General features: G+C 42.8%; 1 protein-coding gene across 7 annotated transcripts in view; it reads left to right on the top strand.

Moving 5' to 3' along the window:
* Nucleotides 1–14371, top strand: part of Gm960 (predicted gene 960) — a 72980-nt gene that overhangs the window by 32557 nt on the left and 26052 nt on the right. For 6 of the 7 annotated variants that reach the window (XM_011248638.3, XM_011248637.3, XM_011248636.3 and 3 more), the window contains exons 5-9: nucleotides 2542–2625; nucleotides 5868–5923; nucleotides 6656–6730; nucleotides 7702–7897; nucleotides 13882–14032. In XM_011248638.3, the coding sequence (XP_011246940.1) occupies nucleotides 2542–2625; nucleotides 5868–5923; nucleotides 6656–6730; nucleotides 7702–7897; nucleotides 13882–14032 (562 nt within the window). The remainder of the gene's footprint in view (nucleotides 1–2541; nucleotides 2626–5867; nucleotides 5924–6655; nucleotides 6731–7701; nucleotides 7898–13881; nucleotides 14033–14371) is intronic. The other variant, NM_001033447.3, reaches the window with a different exon arrangement.

Below are 14371 nucleotides of genomic sequence, written 5' to 3'. Positions count from 1 at the left end.
GGATCCACGAGCAGTTAATGGTGGCTGGGTAAGGGAGAAACATCGTCTTTGGCGGTATATCTAAGGTGCTATGCTTCTGTATATAGCTGTCAGTAAACTCATTTGTAGCTTTAATTTTTTCAAAACTTATTTTTAATGGTAGTTGTTAAATGCTTTAACATCCCTTTTAGCCCACCAGAGGTAGTGGAAAAGAAAGGATGTGGGGGAAGTGGGCCTGTTTAGAAAGGTTCTTTGGAGCAGCTCTCATCTGTGTTGCCTGGAAATCAGCAGTTCAGTTCATAGGTTGCAGCAGCAGCAGCAGCAGCAGCAGCAGCAGCAGCAGCAGCAGCAGCAGCAGCAGCAGCTTCACTTGCAGACACCTCACAGAAGTATCAGCACTTCCAGCTCAGTAGAGTTGGGTCAGCAGCAGCCGTGGGTGGCACCGCCTAGCAGACAGCCAGGCCTCAGCCTTGGCTGACCTTGGAGGTCAGCAAAGCAATCTCTCAGCAAATTTAGGAGCAGAGGAAGACACGAGACCAATGCACTCACTGTACAGCTAGCTCTATAAGCTAGCTCAGCCCCTGCCACTGGCAAGTCCTTCCTATACTCCCTCTAAGCATCACAAGTCTTCCACGGGTCTTGCCTCAGCATGTTTGTCTGTCTCAGCTAACATCACTCTGCCAATCAGCCTGAGTCCATAGAAGTGGCAAGAAACTGCAGCACACTGCCAGAAGATTTTTGGTGTATTTCTCTTTATGAAGTACTGACAAATGCAGCTCAACTACACAATGTAAGACTGACCAATACATGTGTGTTGTTACCAAAGAATCTATCATCACGTGTCCTTTCATGTGCTTGCTTTAGCAGAACATCCATTCACTTGTGTCTGCTTCAGTGAAATGTTCTTTCATGAGTCTGCCTTAGCCTCTCACCTGTGTCCACTTCAGCTAACCCGTCCTTCACATGTTTGCCTCAGCAAAACAACATCCAACTGACTTTCCGAAGAACCCTTAAGTTTCCACTTCACTCATTGGTTCACTTTTTTAAAAAAGACACGAACATAGGAGGTGCAGGCTGGGGTAGAAGACAGCCAGAGGCCACAGGCCCAGCCTGCTGCTCTACGGTGGATGCTACTAAACTGAGCAAGTATGTGGTAGAGAAATGGGGGAGAAAGAGAATCAGCGTGGCTATGAAGATAGGCAGAACAGGAATGGAACAGTGGTGAGGAACAGCCTGATGTGAGAGGCTGTGGTGATGTCTAGGCCTGCACTGCCACCAAGGACCGTGTCTGAGTCCATGGCCCTACTAAAGTAAGAATCTGTGTCGATGTCTGTGGCCTGTGTTACCACCAAACACCATGCTGCATTTGTGATCCTGGGCTGCCGTCTGAGGCCATGATGATGTCTGTGCTGAGCTGGTCCCACCTATTTCTACTCCATGGTGGTACCGGTGGCAACCTTGATGCAGGAGAGCTGGCCACACCCCCTTGCCTGGGCAGCCCAGGAGAGCTGGTCCTGATGGTGTGGGTTTGGGAGAGTTGTCAGGCTGACCAACACTAATACCACCCAGGCCCAGATCCAGGGCTTTGAAATGTCCTACTCTAACATCTACCCCACATATGAACTGCCGGAGCATGGGAAGGGGGCAGTCCTACAGATCCAAAGTTTCAAGACTTCCATGCTCAGGACAACAGTGGGATATCTGAGAAGAGTCTCAATGAGGGTCCAGTATTAATGCTGTAGCAGAAGCCAGAGACCTCGAAGCAGACCAATGACTCAGTGCAGAGAACATTTGCAAGTAAAGCTGTTTGAACAAAAGGGGTGACTGTGTGACACACTATGACACACTACAGATTCCACGGCAAGCTTCTTTTTTAATTTTATTTTTTGTGGGGAGGAGGTTACAAGGGTGGAGGGCAGATGGGAAAGGACTGGGAAATGAGTAGGATTGGGGTGCATGATGCGATATTCATAAAGAGTCAATAAAACACTAATATAACTTATTTGCATATATGGGTCTATAGAAATAAAACCTTCAAATTAGAAAGGTTCATAGTTCAGTAGGAGAAATAAATAATTTATATGACAATGTAAAAAGTTAAAAAAAAAAGCTGGGCAGTGGTGGCGCACACCTTTAATCCCAGCACTTGGGAGGCAGAGGCAGGCGGATTTCTGAGTTCGAGGCCAGCCTGGTCTACAGAGTGAGTTCCAGGACAGCCAGGGCTACAGAGAAACCCTGTCTCAAAAAATAAACAAAAAAAACCAAACAAATAAAAAAAAGTTTTATAATTTAGATCTATGAGGTTGGAAAGAAACAGAAAACAGGTACTGCATCTAATCAGACTAGAAGCACCAAGCAAGTTATAGTAGGTCAACAGAGAATGGTAAATTGCCCATCTATCTGTATCAATTCCCTATCTTCCCTTTTTTGTGCATTTCTCACTTTCCAAGGTATTTCTCCATGAATATCCCTAAACTGACCTAAATGGCCACTTCTATAGGAGGAAACGTCTTCTTGGCTCATTTGTGCTGTTGGGGTTAAGGCTGTGTTTTCTTATTACAGGTTGATGAAAATTCTCAAAGTTTGATGACAGACTGTCTGGTTATAAAGCACTTTTTACGAAAAATCATCATAGTTCATCACAAGGTTAAGTTGCTTGTTCTTTAAATATTATCAATTTATCTATGTTTTCTTTAAAACAAAATCAAAATGAGAACCTGAGTAGCCCTGGCTAGTCTAGAACTCAAAGGTCTGCTGCCCTTGGAATATGGGATCAAAGGTACGTGCCACCGTGCCAGCCTCACCTTAGTTCAGTCTTGGTAGATCATGAACTTTTTAGGTGTTGTAGTTTAGAGCAACACATATATTGTTAGAAAGACCTAATGATTCCCTGAATTGCACAGGCATCTGCTGTATGGCTCCCTTTTCATGCCTAGTTTTATTCATTTGGGTCTTTTCTTTTTGTTAGTTTAGGCTAGGGCTTTATCTATCTTGTTTATCTTTATTTTTCTTTCTATATAACTAATATCTGCCCTGATTGTGAGTGACTTCTGTCTGTTGACTTTTTTGTAGTTTTTGTCTTTCCTATTCCTTTCTTGTTTAAGTATTATTTGGTTGTGGCTAATATGTGTGTGTGTGTGTGTGTGTGTGTGTGTGTCTGTGTGTCTGTGTGTCCATCTTCATAGTCCTCTCTTGTTCTGGGGCTTGTTCTTTCTCTGGGGCTCTAGGATATGTTGTTCAGTCACTTCATTCCTTAGTTGTAGGCACTTGGAACTCCACACTTCTCTCAGAGGGCTGCATGCATCCTACCCCATAGCCCTCAGTGTGCTGTGCTCATTTTCATTTGTCTATAGGACTGTCTTTAACTCTTGATTTCTTCAAGAGCCTTTTATCATTCTGTAGTGTGTTGTTTGCGTCATACTATAGGTGTGTGGTCTATGTGTGTTCTACAGTTTTCCTTATTGTTGGTGTGAAATGTTAGCCTATTGTGATCAGATAGAACACAAAGAATTAATAAGTTTTCCCCGTATTTGTTGGGACTTTCTTTGTGTGCAAACCTATGATGTGTTTTAGAGAAAGTCACACAGGCTGCTCTGTATCTTGCAGCATTCTGTAGATTTTTGTTAAGTTCATTTATCTATAATGTCATTTGATTCCGATTGTCTGTTTTTGTTGAGATTGTCTGTCACTCACGCGGTGAGAGTATTGAAGCATTTTGTCCTGTAGTTAATCTGTGACTTTACATCTAGTTACACTGTTTCTAGGAAATTGTGTGCACCTGTATTTGGAACATACAAATTTTAGGATTGTTATGTTCTTGACAGATGTTTTTCCTTAATCAGCGATCGCCTGTGTCTTTTCCCACCGTTTGTTTGAAGTCCGTTTTGTCAGCTATTAGAACAGCAACAGCTGCTGCTATCCACGGAGCGTCCACTTGAACACCTTTTTCTGTCCTTCAAAAGTGTCCGTCTTTTATGGTGAAGTAAGCTTTGGAGTCAAGATATAAATCATCCCTAGTTTTTGGTCCAGTATTCTAGTCTTTGCCTTGTGTGGGAAAATTAAGACCATTAATATTCAGAGTCATGAATGGAAGATGCGTATTGAGTCCTGCCATTTTGTAGTTTTTGTCTTTCCTATTCCTTTCTTGTTTAAGTATTATTTGGTTGTGGCTAATGTGTGTGTGTGTGTGTGTGTGTGTGTCTGTCTGTCTGTCTGTCTGTCTGTCTGTGTGTCCATCTTCATAGTCCTCTCTTGTTTTATCTCTGTCCTTGTTGAATTCTTCCAGTTTCTCTTCAAACACATATTTTATTTCCTTCCTGGCCATTCTATGGATGAGACTTTCCAGCGTTCTTTTATTTGACTGGCTGTTTTCCCCTCCGGTGCTTCCGCTTGGTTTCCTCAGCACTCCTGTTTGTGAAATTCCTCTTTCATAATAACCTTATTTCATTTGTTTATTTGAATGCTCATAATCACTCTTTTGAGTTCTGTCTGGGCTTTCATCTGTCATTCTTTCCTTAGATAGAATTTCTATATGATTATTAATTTTGGAGGAGTTATATTGTCTCAGTCATTTCTGTTTCTGACGTTACTACCCTGGGATTTGCCATCTGGTGGTGTTTCCTGGCTTGGCTTGTTTGCTTTAATCAGCTGTATTATTCAGTTGATGTCTTCCCAATTTTCAAGTAGGGCTTGGCTGAGATAGAGTTCAACGTTTACTTCAGAAAATAACCCTCCAGTCCGGGGGCTCAGGGTGCCTGGGGTTAAGTTCTGTTTTCTTAGGAGATAACTGGAAAAGCAGCAACGGCTCAGCAGCTCTATAAGGTTTACAAACGTCTACCAATTAATGACAGTGGACCATACTTCATAATAAACAACCAAGAGTCTTATGAATTCTACTCTGACTTTAGACAATAAGATGAGGAGTTGGGAGCAAGAGAGATGGCTCAGTGGTTAAGCACACCGTTGTCTTTCTTCCTGCTTATAATCTTGTGCAAACCAACGAGCAATATGTGCTTTTGCAAGAGTACCTGAGTTCAGTTCCCAGGACTCACATCAGGTCCAGCTCCAGGGAATCGGACACCCTCTTCTGTCCTCTGGTGACACCGTGCTAGTGTAAACATGTATAGATAATTTAAAATGTACACGTCAATTTGCAACAGATTAGAAGCCGAGAGAAGGAGAGTGGGTAAGGAAAAGACTTTGAGAATAATTGATGTAGGTAAAGTAGCTGGGCAGGAGAAGTTGGGGTTGTTAAATCTGTGGAAGATTACAATTTCGAACTATAATGAGAGGATACAGATAAGAGGACGAGGAAGAGAGATAAGAGAGGTAGCATAAGCGATACAGGTAAAGATACCTAGGAGTAGTGAGTGAGAAGCATAAACAGTCTTAAAACCTATCGGGGCAATGCAAAGGACAGCACAGCCACCCCAAGACATGCATGCAAGATGCAGGGCTGAGAAACAATAGAAAGGAGGAAGTAAGAGTCCATATGGACTGAGTTGCTTGCACAACTTTGCTGAGTTGAAAATGAAGTTCTCGCTGGGTAGTGGTGGCTCATGCCTTTAACCCCAGCACTTGGGAGGCAGAGGCAGGTGGATTTCTGAGTTCAAGGACAGCCTGGTCTAGCAGTTCCGTGTGGTGCTGTGGGCATCAGGGTGGGGCATTGGCCGCAGCAGCTTCAGTGTTAGTGTGGTTCTGGCCTGTGGGGAAGAGATGTTCTGAGTCCTCTTCTAGTCGCTCCCTGGGACCCCTGCCCTCACTGAGTCCTGTGGGTTGGATGTGTGAGCCACAGTTCTTCTCTTGTAGTTTCTACTGTTTCTACTGTGGACATTTAAATTCCTATCCTGCCTGTTGTGAAATCTCACCCTTCATTTGTTGTTTTGCAGCTCAAGTTTTCTTTCAGTGTCGCGGTGAATGGGACCCTCTCTGCAGAGACCTTCGGGTCTGTAAGCAATTTTATGGCTTTGAATGAATTTTAAGCATTATTGTCCTGGGTCTCTAAGAGGTTTACAATTTCAATTTTAGTTCAAAGTTTCCTTAATACTAATCCTGAGACTCTCACGTTTTCTTATTCTATATTAGCTTTTAACAAACAAATATGTTCATCTCAATCTTGCATGTTTCTCCTTCACTGAGGGGAATGAGCTTAAAGATGTGTTGATTTATTTTGTGTATGTGAGTACCCTGTAGCTGTACAGATGGTTGTGAGCCTTCGTGTGCTTGTTAGGAATTGAATTTTGTTTTTTAGGTCCTCTGCTTGCTCCAGTCAACCCCACTCACTCTGGTTGGCCCCGCTTGCTCTGGTGAACTCTGCTCACTCAGTCCCTGCTTGCTCTGGCCCAAAGATTTATTTATTATTATTCATAAGTACACTGTAGCTTTCTTCAGACGCACCAGAAGAGGGCATCAGATCTCATTACAGTGGTTGTGAGCCACCATGTGGTTGCTGGGATTTGAACTCAGGAATCTTCGGAAGAGCAGCCAGTGCTCTTACTTGCTGAGTCATCTCATCAGCCCAGGGAATGAGCTTAAAGGTTGTGATTTTATTATTTTATTTTATTTTATTTTATTTTTTTACTTTTTGGTTCTGGTTGCTGAATTCCAGTTATCTCTGGGTATTTGTAGTCATACAATCAAATCATGGTTGATTAGATTTTGTTTTTGGTTTGATTAGCAGGGCAGAGAATGAACCTACTTTGAGACTGGACAATGGAGTCACTCTTGTTGTGGGCTTCCAGCGCTATGTGAGGTAAAGGCAAGGTTACTGTCCCTCCTGCTTATTCGCCCCTATTTTGAGCATGAATATTGATAGAAGCGAGAAATGGTCTGCCTGCCTTTTCCTTTCCTCTTTCTTCCCCTTCTTGTCTTTCTCTTCTCTCTTCTTGTATCTCTTCTGTTTGGAAAAGAAGTGTTGGGCAATAAATAAATCAACCACCTTCTTTGTTGGGAAGAATGAGAGCCTCATTGTTCCCTCACACAGGAAGGAATAGTGTGTGCAGAAGTCTTTGTTTGTTTGTTTGTTTGTTTTTTGAGACAGGGTTTCTCTGTGCAGCCCTGGCTGTCCTGGAGCTCACTCTGTAGACCAGGCTGGCCGTGGACAGCGATCTGCCTGCCTCTGCCTCCCAAGTGCTAGGTGTCTCTCCACCACTGGTGAAATTTTTAAAACATTTTAAAAGTTCTTCTTAAACCTTCTTAAAAAAACACTTATTTATTTATTTTATTTTATTTTATTTATTTTTTGTTTGTTTGTTATTTGTTTTTGTTTTGTTTTTTTCTAGACAGGGTTTCTCTGTGTAGCCCTGGCTGTCCTGGAACTCACTTTGTAGACCAGATTGGCCTCGAACTCAGAAATCCACCTGCTTCTGCCTCCCGAGTGCTGGGATTAAAGGTGTGTGCCACCACACCCGGCTTGTGGCCACTTTTATTTAAGCCATTTGCTCACAGTTGTCACACACACACAGTGCTGGTCTTTGAGTGATTTCAGAAACATATGCTTGGACCCATAGACTATAATTGTAATGGAAAAAAATATAATTTTAGAATAAGAAACTATCAGAGAGACAACAAAAACAGGAGCAAAGATATAATCTTTGTAATGCCCATTTATCTGACCAGATACAGATAAAATGGGCTATGTGTATACTGAGAAGTTGAGGAATTTTAAATGTCCATTAAATTATTTCTTGAAAACAAAAGTTAAATTTGTATGTTTTTAAATAGTAAACCAAAGTTGAATTGGAGTGAAGCACACTGCAGCAGAATCCACCCTGTGCTAGGGCATCCGGCCCCACTGTTCATCCCCGATGCCAAGGCCGACACGGGCCTGCTGGGAGAACTGACACTGACTCCGGCTGCTGCTCTGTGCCCCAGCCCCAAGGGCTTCTCCAGCCAACTGTGCAGGATTTCTTCAGTTTCCATATCCTTTTAGCAGGTTCTAACCAATTGCCTTTGAAGATAAGGGTTTTTTAATTTTGATTTTAGGCTTTTGAAGTATTTGCCAAGGAACTGAAAACTATAACAGACAGTGAAAGGTAGCGATGGGACCAGGAGAAATGGTTGGAGTTGAGTGTGGTGGACCTTGCAGGGCTTCTGAGGGCATGTGACCTTCATTCTCTGCGGTGGGAAATAACTGCATGCTTTGGCAAGAGTACCTCACAGCATGTTCAGAGTGCTAAAGGAGAAGAGCTAGTACTTACTAATCAGTGAGTTAAGTGGAATAAGGACTAATGAGTCCTGAGTTAAAACTATGTATATAGAAAAGCAAAAGTCATCGCTTGAAGGAATTGATATGATAAGGAAACCAATGTTTGTTACTGAAGTTGGGCGAGACTGGAGCGAGGAATGATGTTTGTTTGTTTTTGAGACAGGTTCTCTTATGTACCAGGCTAGACTCAAACTCAGTGTGTAGCTGAGGATGACCTTGGACTTCTGATCGATGTGCTGGGATTGCAGATGTGAGCTACCCCCTGGCTTATCACGCTAGCAGATGTTCTGTGGGTGCCTTGTTGAGACTGGGCCTGGGTGTACATGCTGTGTGGTTGTTGAGACTGGGGTGTGGGTGTACATGCTGTGTGGCTGATGAGACTGGGCCTGGGTGTACATGCTGTGTGGCTGATGAGACTGGGGTGTGGGTGTACATGCTGTGTGGCTGTTGAGACTGGAGAGTGGGTGTACATGCTGTGTGGCTGAGACACCTCTTTGCCTCTCAGATTTGCAGTGGTCGTATCTCATGGGCTGCTTCTCCCCCGCTGCGGTGTGGTCTTTGTTTCAGAACTATACTAATTGCTGTGAAGCTTCTTAAGTCTCGGATATCTGACCCACACTGTGGGGTTTGTGGTCCAGGGCAGCTATGAAGGGAGCCGAGCACAAAGTTGTAAACTCATTTAAAATTCCATGAATTGGGGCTGGAGAGATGGCTCAGGGGTTAAGAGTGACAGCTGCTCTTCCAGAGGTCCCAGGTTCAATTCCCAGCACCCACATGGTGGCTTACAACCTTCTGTAATGGGATCCGATGCCCTCTTCTGGTGTGTCTGAAGACAGCTGCAGTGTACTTACATACATAAAATAAATAAATATTTTTTTAAAAAGTTTAAAAAATAAAATATGAATCTTAAAAGTTTTTATGTTTGTAACAATGGGAATTTTTTAGATAAACCACATCATGTTGCGGTACCACACAAAATGAACATGTGTGTGCTGTGTGCATTAATGACTTCATTTTGTGGTACTGTGCAGCTTCCCATGTTACATTCCATGAGCAGACAGTAATACTGGCACCATCAGACATGACATGCTTTTGGGGACCAGCTATGTGGAATAAATCAGTTATTGACAATGTTTAACTTAGCATTGCGAACCATAGGTGTTTGATGTTGCTTACAAGGCAGTAGATACTTTATTTGATGACTATGCATCTGTCCTGGCTTCTTCTGTGCTCATCAGTCGTCCACTCTGCTCTACAGTCAGCCTTTTGTTTCTCAGTCATTGGCAGCCACGATGTGGACGAGTCTAAGCTTTGCTTTATTGGCCTATCAGCTAATTTTCTTTCTTTTTTTTTTAATACATTGTTCTTATTTTTTTAAAGATTTATTTATTTATTATATATAAGTACACTGTAGCTGTCCTCAGATACTCCAGAAGAAGGCATCAGATTTCATTACGGATGGTTGTGAGCTACCATGTGGTTGCTGGATTTTGAACTCAGGACCTTCGGAAGAGCAGTCGGAGCTCTTAACCCCTGAGCCATCTTGCCAGCCCGCTAATTTTCATGATAAAAGTAAATGCTGCCTATTCTAGATTACCATTATTTTAAGCTCATTGTGACTTCTACAATGACCCAAGAAAACGGAACTCCCCCCAAACTGTGGATAAGGGGAAATTGTTCAATACAAAGTAGATGACCACTTTTTCTGTCAAGACAAATATTATGGCTGTGAACATTCCCAGAGTTTTATATAACAAGTTGTATAGAACAGTGTTCTAAAGAGAACTAGATTGCCTTGCCAGACTGTGTGAGAGAGTCTCCAGGCTGGGGCACACATGCGATACTCACCTACAGTCTGGTGGATCTGAGGGGAGATGATGTGAGAGTCAGGTAGCTAGAACTTAATAATAATAAAAAAAGAGGGCCAGGCAGTTGTGGCACACACCTTTAATCCCAGCACTTGGAAGGCAGAGACAGGTGGATTTCTGAGTTCAAGGCCAGCCTGGTCTACAGAGTGAGTTCCAGGACAGCCAGGAGTATACAGAGAAACCCTGTCTCAAAAAACCAAAACAACAACAACAACAAAAACCCAAAAACAAAAACTCGTATTTCTGGCATTGGGGTGGATGGAGTTCAGAAAACATTTCCTGAATAATAGGCAACAATGAGCTCGAGACTTGACTCTTCCCTCTCATTCCATCTGACAAACTTTGAGGCAAGATCCCAAAGACGAAAGCCGGGCGTGGTGGGGCACGCCTTTAATCCCCACTCGGGAGGCAGAGGCAGGCAGATTTCTGAGTTCTAGGCCAGCCTGGTCTACAGAGTGAGTTCCAGGACAGCCAGGGCTACACAGAGAAATCCTGTCTCAAAAAAAAAAAAAATCCCAAAGACGTACGTTGCTTACAAGAAACTTGGTAGTTTTTCAGAGGACTAAAACTTAATAAATACCTTGCATGGAAAGAATTAAAAATTAAGAACAAACTAAGGATAAATAATCAGCGGATGAAATGATGATAGTACACAGAGATATTCAACACCCACAACTGGCCAGATGTGATGACCACTTCTGTAATGTTGGTACTTGTGAGGCAGGAGGATTTTCATGAGTTTAGAGCCATCTTGAATTTACATAAGTTAGGACCCTATCTCAAAAACAAAGCAAAAAACGTGGCTTGATCAGCAAAAGTGCTGTCCAAGCATGAGGAGCTGACTCCCGCCTGTGTCCACACGCAGGCTGGCTGCGTGCTACATGTGTCCACACGCAGGCTGGCTGCGTGCTGCATGTGTCCACATGCTGCATGTGTCCACACGCAGGCTGGCTGTGTGCTGCATGTGTCCACACGCAGGCTGGCTGCGTGGGGCATGTGTCGTCAGCACTGAGGCGCGGGGACAGGGAGCCTCTCAGTGCCACTGGCCGCTAGAGCCTGTGTTCCAGGTTCAGCAGGAAGACCTGTCTGTCTCCATCCTCCATGATTGAAGAACACACCTGATATTGACCTGTGGCCTCCATGTGCACCCACATGCATGCTTACACACATGAACATATACATACATATCATATTCAAGCATTGAGAAGAACAACTGGTCATATTTTTATTTTTTTGGTTTTTCGAGACAGGGTTTCTCTGTGTAGCCCTGGATGTCCTGGAACTCATTCTGTAGACCAGGCTGGCCTTGAACTCAGAAATCCGCCTGCCTCTGCCTCCTGAGTGCTGGGATTAAAGGCATGCGCCACCACGCCCGGCTACAACTGGTCATATTAAAGACAAGGAAAAACACATATATTTTAAAAGATCCTAATTGAATATCTAGAGATGCAAATTATGAATTTTAGATTGAAAATACAGCAGATAAGATTAATGGCAGATTTACACATTGCAAAAGAAAAGTAGCATGAACTTAAAGATAGCAAGAGAAATTACTTAAAATGGAACCACAACAAAAGACTCTGTAATTTTCATGAAAGAGCAGTGACATTCAGGGTGATTTCTAGTGCCTAATCTAGTGATGCATAATTGGAGACCAGAAGGGAAGAAAAATAGATCAAATGTGTAAAGAAATACTAGCCGTCAGTTTCCAAAACTGATGGCCTGTCACACCCATTGTCTGTGAACCCTTAAGTGTAAGAAATAAAACTGCCCCAAAATACATTGTACTGAAATTTCTGAAAGCAACACGACACAGTACAGAGAGGAGATAACTATGGCAGTAACTTCTCCTTGGAAACATCTAGAAGAAAGCAGAATTGGTTTTGTGTTTGTTTTGGGTTTTTTTCCAGGTACTGAATGGAAAGAGAAGAAAAAGTAATCTACCTGGGATTGCATACACAGAGAAAACAGTTTTCAAAATAAAGGCAAGAGGCTGGGATGTGACTGTCAGTAAGCTGCTTACCTGATGACCTGCCTCAGAAACCACGTTTAAATGCAACGTCCGTAGGCCTGCTTTTCAGCCATTCAAAAGAGTCAAGAATTCGCTAATGATCAGTATTATAAAAAATGCTTAAGGAAATCCCTTATAATTTTTATTCTTTGACAGTTTTATACATGCATATAATGTATCTTGATCCTATCTATCCCCAACTCTTGATAACAATAATACAAAGCTATCAGGAAAGTTGTATGTGTGTGTGTGTCTGTCTGTCTGTCTGTCAGCTGTTAGAATATCACTTGAAGTTGGATCCTGATAAGATTTTAAAGCCTAAAGCAATGAGTTGTGACTAACTCATATGTCAAAAGGGAGATAAAATAATCCAAAATAGAATCCAAAAACAGTAAAGAGAACAAATGGACACCAGATAACAAGGGCATAGATTTAAGTAAAACCATGTCTGTATTAATATTAAATGTAAATGGTTTTAGGTATCCAATTAAGAGCTGGTAATATCATTCAATTGGTAGAGTGCCTGCCTAGTGTTCCCCAAGCCCTGCATTTGGATTTCAGTACCACATAAACTGGGTATAGAGGTGTATACCTGTAATCCCAGAACTCGGGTGAACTCAGAATCAGAAATTTCAAGGTCACCCTTGGCTACATAGTTTGAAGCTAGTCTAAGCAAAATGAAACCCTACCTTAAAGAGGTGTGGAGCTGGAGGGCTGGCTCAGTGATTAAGAGCACTGGTGGCTCTTCTCGAGGTCCTGGGTTTGATTCCTAGCACCCACATAGCACTTCACAACTCTCTGTAACTCCAGTTCCAGAGGATCTTCTGGCCTTTACATGCACTGCATGGATGTGCTACCCAGACGTGCATGCAGACAAAAACACCCATACAAATAAAATGAACATAGTTGTAAAAAGTAAAACACCAGCTGCGTAGTGTGGCCTTTGAGCCCGGCTCTCAGCAGGCAGGTGGATCTCCAAGTTCAAGGCCAGCCTGATCTACAGAGTGAGTTCCAGGACAGGCAGGGCTCCCTCCAGATACTCTACCCTTCTCATTGTGAAGCAGCTCAACATCCTCTGACCCTGAGCAGTGAGTGTGGCCTTAGTTCCTGTGATAGTGCCTGCTGAGGGAGACTTCTGAGAGGTTAGCCTTCCTTGTTCTGTGGCTTTCCAAAGCCTTTCAGTCTATAGACTACAGATAGCCCCTCCCCCAATGAGGACCATGTGCCTCCAAGTGTCAAGTGCTGATCCAGACTGAGAAACCCTGTTTAGAAGATAAGCAGAAGAAAGCAAGTCTAGAGGGGAGTCATTCTTTTCAGGGCCTTTGTTTGGGCTGAAGAATAGGTATGGATAGAGTGAGAGAAGTTTCTCAATTACTTTCTGGAAAATACTCCTGTGTAGTTCTGCCCAGGCCTGCAGCATCTTATATTGAAACTTGCTAGGTTTTATTGTCCCACATACTAAAATAAGGTAAAACTTGAGCATAGATACTGAATCTGGGTACTCATCTTCATACCTCCAGAACCTAGCATTTAGCCTGTGGTGCCACTCGGATCTATGATCAGATGGTAAGAGGAATCAATAAATTGTCCCAGTGTTCTAGATGTAGCCCACATTCATTAACTTCCTACAGAGATCTGAGGCTCCCAGTAAATCTCAGGTGCACTATACCTGTCTTTGGAGTGGAAAAAACCTAAACATGCAATTGTCTAGCATATGTGTATATTCCTGGGAGTGTGAACTAGGTCAGGATATAAGTTTTATACAAGAGAGTATACAGTTGAAAGAAAAGTTTGACAGTTTTCTTTAACAGCCATACATATTTCTATATGGACCTTTGGGTCTGCCTCTGCTATCATCAGATCAGGATCAGCCAAGTACAGCTGTCTTCAGAGATACCTCTTATTTCATTGACTGGAAGAAATACAATTTGTTTATGGTGCCCAATTTGGATCTCAATTTGGATACACGTATGTATCTGTATTTTGTACCAAAACTTAGAAACCTAAGGAGTTAGAGAAATGAATGTAAATAGCAGACATATGTGAAAAGAGGGCCCTGCAATATGCTGGCCTGACAATAGGATAGGATCTGACCACATTGGGGAGTCCATGTAGAGTCAGGCAGTGTCCACAGTAAAACTTAGGCAGAGCCTGCTTGTCCAGTGCAGTCTGACCCTTGTTCTCTCACTTCCGCTGGTGCCTCTATTTCTCGCACTTTTCCTGGGGACTTTCTCCGAAGGTTTCTGCCATACTTTCACTTGTTTGTGAGCAACCACTCTTCTGTACATGGAAGAGAAATGATTCCTA

Source organism: Mus musculus, chromosome 19 (assembly GCF_000001635.26).
Source record: "Mus musculus strain C57BL/6J chromosome 19, GRCm38.p6 C57BL/6J".
NCBI lineage: Eukaryota > Metazoa > Chordata > Mammalia > Rodentia > Muridae > Mus > Mus musculus.
Note: the sequence above shows the minus strand (reverse complement) of the source record. Positions and strands in the feature narration are given on the sequence as shown.